General features: G+C 34.7%; 1 protein-coding gene across 1 annotated transcript; it reads right to left on the bottom strand.

Moving 5' to 3' along the window:
• Positions 1 to 895: 895 nt before the first annotated feature.
• Positions 896 to 2,205, bottom strand: LOC132186811 (zinc finger protein ZAT9). The gene has a single exon (XM_059600885.2). It carries the CDS (start codon positions 2,037 to 2,039, stop codon positions 960 to 962), a length of 1,080 nt encoding a protein of 359 aa, XP_059456868.2. The 5' UTR covers positions 2,040 to 2,205; the 3' UTR covers positions 896 to 959.
• Between the last annotated feature and the right edge of the window lie 6,570 nt (positions 2,206 to 8,775).

Here is an 8,775-nt window from a genome sequence, read left to right as displayed (position 1 = left end):
AATTGTCATTTATTACAAATTTAATGAATGTGACTGAAAGTTTCCATATATTTTTCAGTAGGTCTGATCTGACTGAGCAGAGTATGCCTTGGGTCACGCCCCAAACCAAACAAAACTTTTCTCTCTTCGCAAAACAGGGGATTCTGCTTTTTTTTTCTTACAATCCACCTTTTGCAGATTTCCCAGATATGGTGATGGATGGAAAATTATGAAGAAAATCAGATGCAACCTTCAAGGTTTTGATTATAGTCATTAAATGATTTATTTATTTATTTATTTTTTAAAAAGGGTTTATCAATGATTCTCTGCTGGTTATGCAGAGAAGCTTGAAAAAGTCTGAGACAGAAGGAGAACAAAAGATAATGAGAGAGAAAAAAGAACCCAAAAAAAAAAAAAAAGAAGAATTGGAACAGTGGCAGGTAAGAGAGAGTTGAGCATGTTCTTCTTCATGAACTGTACAATGCAAGAAGTTACTTTTTCTATTGGAAACAAGTACAGTTGATCAACCTCTTTTGAAAATGACTTGGTAAAAAAAAAATATTCAGCTAAAAAAGAATGGTGGAACAGTTCACTACAACAGCTTGGAAGCTGATTTCTTTATTTTCTTCTACAAATTCTGCAAAAACCCAGTTGAAAAAAAAGAAAAAAAGAAATTTCAGAAAAGTAAAATGTTGCTTAAAAATGAAGCAAATTGGAAATAAATATGTGGTTGTTCCTCCATTAATGGATGCTCATGCTCTGAATCAGTTGTTACAGAAACAGAAGATAATTCCGAGAAAAGAATTACAGTTTAGAACGTAGAATAGTGTTCTATTAATATCAAATTTTGCGTAACAACAACTTTTTTGACATAATACCAGATCCAAAGGGACACCAAAGACCAAAATTTTTTGTGTTTTTGTGTTTTTTTTTTCTTTTTACCTTTGGAGTCAACGAGGAAAATTCAATGCTGATGAAGTTCATTGCCTAATGGGGTTGACGAATTCTGCATCAGAAACCGCAGAGAGCTCGATTTGGCTGATATCATCGTCATCCATTGGAGCTGGGAGATTAAGATCTATCAAAGCTTCACCAAGCTTGGATGAAATTTTAACAGAAGGTGGCCGATGATTTGCTGAGCCTGTTACATGGGTCCTCTTATGGCCGCCGAGTGCTTGTCCGGACGCAAAAACTCTGAAACAAACTGGGCACTCGTGAATCTTCTTCTCTTGCTCAAATTCTGCCTCGTAAATGGGACGACCGGAATTCACAAGCTTGATTTTCTTGTGGCTCGCTCTGTGCCCACCAAGTGCTTGATAAGATCGAAACGTTTTGTTGCATGTCTCGCACTTGTACTTTCCTCGCGTGCGAGCCTTTGACAGCTTGAGAAGTTGTTCCTCGGACTCTTCGCTGTCCTCCAAGGATCTCTCTGCTTCGTCTTCTTGGTCTTGTTCTTCTTCTTCTTCTTCATCTTCCTCTTCGAAGTCTTGTTCTTGCTTCTTCTTCCATTGGTCCCTTGAGAGCATCATTAGGCAAAAGGCGACATCTTCCTCAGTGGTTGTGTCGGAGATCGAACTCACCGGTTCCGGCTCTTCTTGTTCTTGAAGTTTCAGCAGCAGCTGCTGCTGCTGCTGCTGATGATGGTGGTGAAAGAGGTACTTTTGATCCAAATTCCGAGTCCGCTTGGATCGTCGCCGAGTCGGGTTCTTGGATGACTCGGTCTCGCTCTCTCTGTCTTGAAGAACAACAGAGCCAGCATCCACAGCAAAGGAAAACTCAGGATCTACCAACCGAATGCTTCTCTTTGGGTTCTCTCTCAGCCCATAAAAGACACCCTTTTCTTCATCCTCCTCCTCCTCAGAAGATGATGATGATGATGAAGCAGACTCTGTTTCACTGAGTTGGTCGTGTGGTGTTGTCTGCCGTGGCGGCGGCGGCGGTGGCGTGTATTCTGGTTTTTCAGGAATTGGAAGATTCATCATATGAGACCTCATGTGACCCCCCAAAGCTCTGCCATTGGAGAAGCTCCTCGAGCATAGCTTACACTTGTGCTTCTCCATCACATGAAGAAAAAAAAAAACTTCAAAGCCCAAAAACCCAAAAAGCAGAGCAAAGAACAGAGCAAAAACAGAGAGCTATAAGCCTATTTGTCTCTCTGCAAAGCTTGTGAGCCCTCTGGCATTCTCTTCCTTTGTGTTAGAGAGAGAGTGGGAAGCTAAAAAAAGGAGTAGGTGACAAGCATTCCTCCACCAAGTGATATATACAAAGACCCAAAATAAAAATAAATTAATTAATAAATTAAAAAAATATATTCCATAAATTGGAAAATAAATACACTAAAAATGGGATTTTTCTTTTTGATTAGCGACTAATCTTTCTCATAAAAAAACGGCAAAACACAATAAATTAAAAATTCAATTAATTTAACGCGTGTCCATGAAGGAAGAAATAGCGACATGTAACATGCGGGCCTTGCCCGTTTTTGTTATATTTATTCCTCTTTTCTAAATTTCCCAAATTACCCCTCCTCCAAAACGAGAGAGGGAAAAAAAAAAAAACAATTTTTGTACTGCAAAAAACATGTGGGTTTTCCTTTTTCTATGTTTTTTTCTTCACAATTTAAAAAAAAAAAAATTAAACGAAATATTTTTTGGTTGTAAAAATGTCAATTTTGTTAAAATTTAATGAAGGGCAGTTTCGGAACTACGAGGAAACTGCCAGAATCAATTGGTGGTTTGCTTGTACAAGTCAAAGAAACTGCTGGGTTTGTTGTAACGACGAAGCAGAATGAAAACCCCGCTCGGTTTAACCTCACCCGCCTGTAAGGTTAGGGAACATTAACCTACGATCACAAGCGAATAGGATGCGACCACGTAAGCCTTGTGCTCCACTTGGCGCCACCGCAGGCAACGGTGAATAAACAGTACTCTTGGTACGGTTGCTAAAAAAAATCAAGCTAAATAAAGATTGAATCAGTTTTGTTTATTTGTAGATTCTGTTGCCTTTATGCCGGTGATATTAGGGCCAACTGTCAGTGTTGGTAGCTTTAGCATGCCGGCTGCTCCTGTTTTTATTCAAATCTTTTCCAAAAATAATTAGAGAAATTGTTGATGATTTACTTGTTATAATTATAATTTTTATCAATTATTTTTTTATTTATTTATGAATTTGCTTAATTTGGGATGATTTCTTTGCCTTCAATTATGGATCTTTGGTTGAAATGTACAAAGGAAAATGAAGGGTGGGAAATGAGTGGGAAAATAACCTCCCATTGAGAAAGGAGTTTTCTAAGGGGTAGTAAATGCCGTTTAGTCAGGGGGAGGTAGACCCAGTCCTAGTCCTAGTGCCCCCACCCATTTGGTCCATGGGGTTTAATAAATTACAAATCGGTACTTTCTCCTCTTCTTTTCTCTTCTTCTCCTTTTTTTCCTAGTCTTTTGCCCCCCTCCCCCCCCTTTTTTTTTTTTTTTTTTTTTAGTTAATTGGGAATAGTTGTTGGTATTCATGTATTGGATTTATTGCGTAAAAAATTGTTAACTCTAAATGTTGTGTGTCAGGTTTAGGTCGTGTCGATGCATGACTATAAGAAGTATAGGTTAACCATAACTCAAATCGTTTAATTAAACGGGTTATACATTTCAATTTTATTTTGATAATTTCATGTTGGACTCGTGTAGGGTTCACAAGTCGTGTCAAAAATTGACAACCCTAGATGTTGTGTATCGAGTTCAAGTTGTTTTCGAAATATACATATATGATTATATAGGTCAACCATAATCCGCTAATTTTGAGTTGGGTTCATGTCCGGTCGGTCGTGTCGATTATTGTCAACTCTAAATGTCATGTGTCAAGTTCAGATCGTGTCGAGGCATGAGTATCATATTATATAGGTCAACCTAAACCCTTACAATTTAATCAAACAAGCCAAACATCCTCAAGAGGTAGCTTAATCGGCTGAGTATCACGCTTCATGAAGCGAATGTCACTAGTTCGAATTATCCTCGTCCATTTCTTTTCTCTTATGTGGACATGTCAAATAAATAAATAAATAAATAAGCCAAACATTCCAACTCTAACTTGCTAATTTTTTGTTGGGTTCGTATCAAGTTCAAAAGGCCATTTCAAAAATTGTCAACCATAGATCTAACATTAAATATCAAGAGGTTACGTAAAATAGTGGAGTCGAGAATTTTCTTTTAAGGGACATAATTAATAAAATAGAGAGCTAGGTACAGTGACAATTATTTTTTAGGCTAAGTACAAATAATACAGTGTTTTTTGGGAGAAAGTCCTAATATTTCTTAAACTACCATTAAATTGATAATGTTCCCTTTTAAACTTTTAGTTCCGACAATGTCCTTCTTAAACTACAAAAAAAAAAAAAAAAAAAAAAAAATGACAGTACTCCCCCCTAAGGCTAGTTAAAAGACAAAAATGACAATAATTTTTTTAATAAGACTAAAAGTACTCTCAAAAAATTTGAAAAAGAAAACCAAAAAAAATTAATTTTCTTTATTTTTTATTTTTTTTTTTAAATTTCTACACCCTCATTCTATTTTTTATTTTTTTATTTTTTCTATTTTATGAAGGATATTTTCATTATTGGGAGGGACAATGAGACTTTTTAATAGTTTAGGGAACATTGTCTCAATTGAAAGCTTTGGAAAAAAAATATTATCAATTAGATAGTAGTTTGAAGGAAGTATTTAGGCTTTTCCTTAGATTCTAACCTTGGGCGTCTTGTACTATTCCAAGGATGTGGCGCATGTGCCATACAAAAAACTATCGCATATGTACGATAACTTTTTCAACGGTCCAAATTATTTATTTATTTATTTATTTTTCGAAAAAAACTTAAATCCCTATCCCAGATACCCTTTACAACTAGCATTGGCACATTTTCCACATGATCATACATGTGAGATGGAAATCCATATGATTGTCTATATTTATTTCTACTTTTCCCTAGGGCTGGGGGGAATCAGATTCTCAATCTAAGCCAAAATCGGCATGACTTTGCCTGATACTATTTTTCCCCAGCACTAAAAATCAAACCCAAGATCTCTATTCCTTTTAAATGACTTTTTTTGCTATATTAATAACAGCATTAATTGACATCTTATTATGCTTACTTTTTAGGCCAACTTGACGTAGGCTATGGGATCAAGATTTCTTACCATTTGGGTGCCGAAATTTTATTGAAATTCTGGTAGCTTATAGAGAGGGAGGCTATGAGACTCACCTGTTCCAAGTAAATGAGTCCCGCACCTTAAGTTGTTTGGGCATGTGAGTCCCGCAATTCCCTCTCGTGAGGTGTTCGAAATTTCACTAAAATTCGAACGCTCCAATTATAAGGAATCTTCATTCGCATCCACTAACTAACTAACATGTTGATAAGGCTTTGCAGCCTACGAAGAGAGACACTATGGTTTACGCCTTTACGGGATTACTTGCTCGCATCCTAAGCTGTTTGCTGTTTGAGATAGGCGAGTATTTGGTTTATCATTACGTGATTTTAACCATGTTTAATTTTTTATATTTTTTTTTAATTAAAGTCGGTCATGATCATATTTAAATTGGATAAATTTAGTCGAGAATTTGGGCTTTATAGGGTGGTACTGAACGGTGATGATTTCCAAGTGGTATGAGTGAAAAGGCAGATGGTTATTAACCACAATAATTGCCCACTAACCGTTTTTTAAGGTAGTTAGGAAAAACTGCTAACTGCCTAGGCGGTTAGCGATTTTAAGTTTAAAAAAAACACCTAACCGTCTTTATGTATATATATATATATAGAAATAGGTCGTATGTAGTAGAGTATTATCATATTACCATAAAAACGACGTCGTTTTGGGTTTTTTTTTTTTTTAAAAAAAAAAAAAAATTGGTTAGCGGTTATTAGGGTTATTAGCCGCTAACTGCTGATTAATCGCCTATGCAGCTACAGTTAGCGGTTTCAGCCAATAACTGCTGATCATAACTGTTTTTTCACCCCTACCAAGTGATGCAGGCGCAAAGAAAAGTTGGAAGAAATTGGAGTCGGTATGACCATCTAATTGAGGAAACTATAGGGATATTGAATTGTTTGCATGAATGGAAGGCTAATCATATTAGGAAAAATCGAAATGGCATGGGCTATTGTCTCGCGAAGGAAGCGTTATCTATTAGTGAGGAACATGGTCTTATTAAAGAATTCTCCCAATGTATTTCTAATAGTATCTTTGTCGAGCGTTGTGCTTAAAATGTTTTTCTAATATAAGTTTCGCTTGATACCTTTTTTTTAAAAAAAACATAACACTAAAATTTATCTCAAAACATTGCCTAGTTCAAACTAATTTTAAGTCTATATAAAGTGCAAGTGACTTTTTTTCTAAGGATTAAACATAGGCTAGTTTGAAAGCCTCACCGAAGGGTGGCCAGACCACCCCTACCACCTCAAAAGCTAATTCAGGGGTGCCTGGACCAGCCTCTCACTTTGAGGTAGTTTAGTCACCACTAAAAACTTTTTAACGAGGGAGGGCACATGACAACACTTTATTGGTCTTGCATGATTTTTTATATACATTGCAAAATTTTCATTAGGTTTTTAGAAGGTAGATGAATGGAGACATCAAATTGATAAATCTGTAAATTATAAATATCAACTTTTTTCTTTTAAAAAAATTCAAATACCTTTTAGAGAGAAAGGTAAACCACATATACCAATCATGCATTTTAACCAATTTTTTAAAAAAAAAACAAAGAAGAGTGCTTCCATTTCATTGCCTGAGAGGACCTTTGCCCCTCTTGATGATATGCAAGTTCCATCCTTTGTTTATCTTGATTACGTGGTGCCAATGTAATCAGATTTGATGCTCTTTATTTCGTTGTTGTTTCATTTTACTCTTCCCTTTTCCATTCAATCCTGATAAAAGAATGAAAGCGACTCCAATATATATATATATATATATATATATATATATATATATATATTTCCTTTATTTACCACCTAATCCAGAATTTGTATTTTTTTTTTCCTCTTTCTTTTCACAATAAATATAATCGTCATCATCTCTCTTATAAACTAGATACTCGATTAGGCTCACGGGACTTTAGGATTATATATATATATATATATAGGAAAGGGACAAAGGGTGGTTCCACATTCTCTCTCATCAACCTTTTCTGTGCATGGTAATAAGTGATAAAAAAATAAAAAAAAAAATAAAAAATTGGTTTAGGTGCACCACATTATATAATTTTGGACTGTTGAAAAAAATACAAAAGGAAGCCAAATCCAAATAATAATATGCATGTTGGTATAAGCATGCTTGAAATTTCTAGTTTAACAATATAGATTGTTAACTATATGTAAGTGAAAAAACATTTATATCCCATATTAAAAATATATCATAACAATGATCAATACTTAATATAATCTAATTGAGCTCAAATTTATTAGTTTATGCTTTTAAATTGAATGACAACAATGCGTTTTAAAACCGTGATGATCATGATCCCGTCAGAACTCTACAGTTAAGTGAACTTATGCGAGAATACTACCAAGATAGGTGACCGCCTGAAAAGTTTGGTTCGGGAGAACCAAAAGCGGACAATATTGTGTGTCAATGGGGTGGAGTGTTACATATCATAAGGGCGGTGGTTTAGTGACCTTAATTCTTATGTAGTTGGGTACGTAAACACCAGAATCTGAGTTCGATTTTCACAACGAGAATCCTTATGTTTGATTAGTGTAAACCAGCTTGAATCTTATTAATGCCCTAATAGAGCTGGTGAGCGTCCACAATCCCTTGCTTTGTAGACCGTATAGGTCCCTCCAATTTGCTACCCTTTGCGAATCATGTAGTTAATTAATTAATGTTGGTTTTTCTTCTTCTTGTTGTTTTTCTTTTTTAACCTATATGGAATAACTCAAAGTCCAAACATGGTTTTTTTTGGTCGTGAATTTATTTGGTCAAAAGTAAGAATCAAAGATTAAACCTGCATTGGTCTTTAACTATGGATGCCTCATAGGAGGTTCTTATTGGATTATGTCAAATTGATGAAAATAGGGAGAATTCCAGGAAGTTTTCAGAACTAATTAGTTGGAATCGTCTAAGTATATGAAGAAGAGTCCTGCTTCAATTTTCGTCTTTATATAATTAGAATTTCATCTTCCAGAAGCCTTTGCTATTGGACTATTAATTGGTTGGTTTGATTAATATTCTCCATAGTGGTTGTAATTTAGTGTTCGTCGTCTTCAAACTATAGTTATTATCGGTTTTTTTTTGGAACATATGCCTGAGATACTCTTAAGCGTCTTCCCAATGAGATATACGTTGAATCTAAAGAATTTAGGACTTTTGCTCGAATATCATATAAAGTCCGCCACTCAAGAAATTTTTTTTTTCAGGACTACATTCTGCTTTTATTCACTTGATATGTTTAAAATACAAATGCCCATATTCCCAAAAAAAAAAAAAAAAAAAAAATTAGGGTAAATAGAGAAAATACAAAAAATGTAATAAAATCCTAATCAAAGAATTTTTTTTTTTTTTTTTGGTAAGTTAATCAATCAAATTGGTTCAATAAGGATAGTGCTGAGAGTCATGTAAATATGTGTCTATTAACTTGGTTTTCATTATAATCTCATTTCTAGGAATATACCAACTAACGTGATCATTCATGTATTATCTACCAAAGTAATGTTAGAAGGATGACTCCTATTTGCCCAAAATATAAGGTAACTTTTAAAATTACCAATATATCAGAATTCAATAATAACCATCCCAAATTTATGATAATTTCAAAAATTAC

This window comes from Corylus avellana, chromosome 2 (genome assembly GCF_965113065.1).
Source record: "Corylus avellana chromosome 2, dhCorAvel1.hap1.2, whole genome shotgun sequence".
Lineage (NCBI taxonomy): Eukaryota > Viridiplantae > Streptophyta > Magnoliopsida > Fagales > Betulaceae > Corylus > Corylus avellana.
Note: the sequence above shows the minus strand (reverse complement) of the source record. Positions and strands in the feature narration are given on the sequence as shown.

What these genes read in the sequence shown, in the direction of transcription:
- LOC132186811 (XM_059600885.2), bottom strand. Translation starts at nt 2,039, where the DNA reads ATGGAGAAGCACAAGTGTAAGCTATGCTCGAGGAGCTTCTCCAATGGC.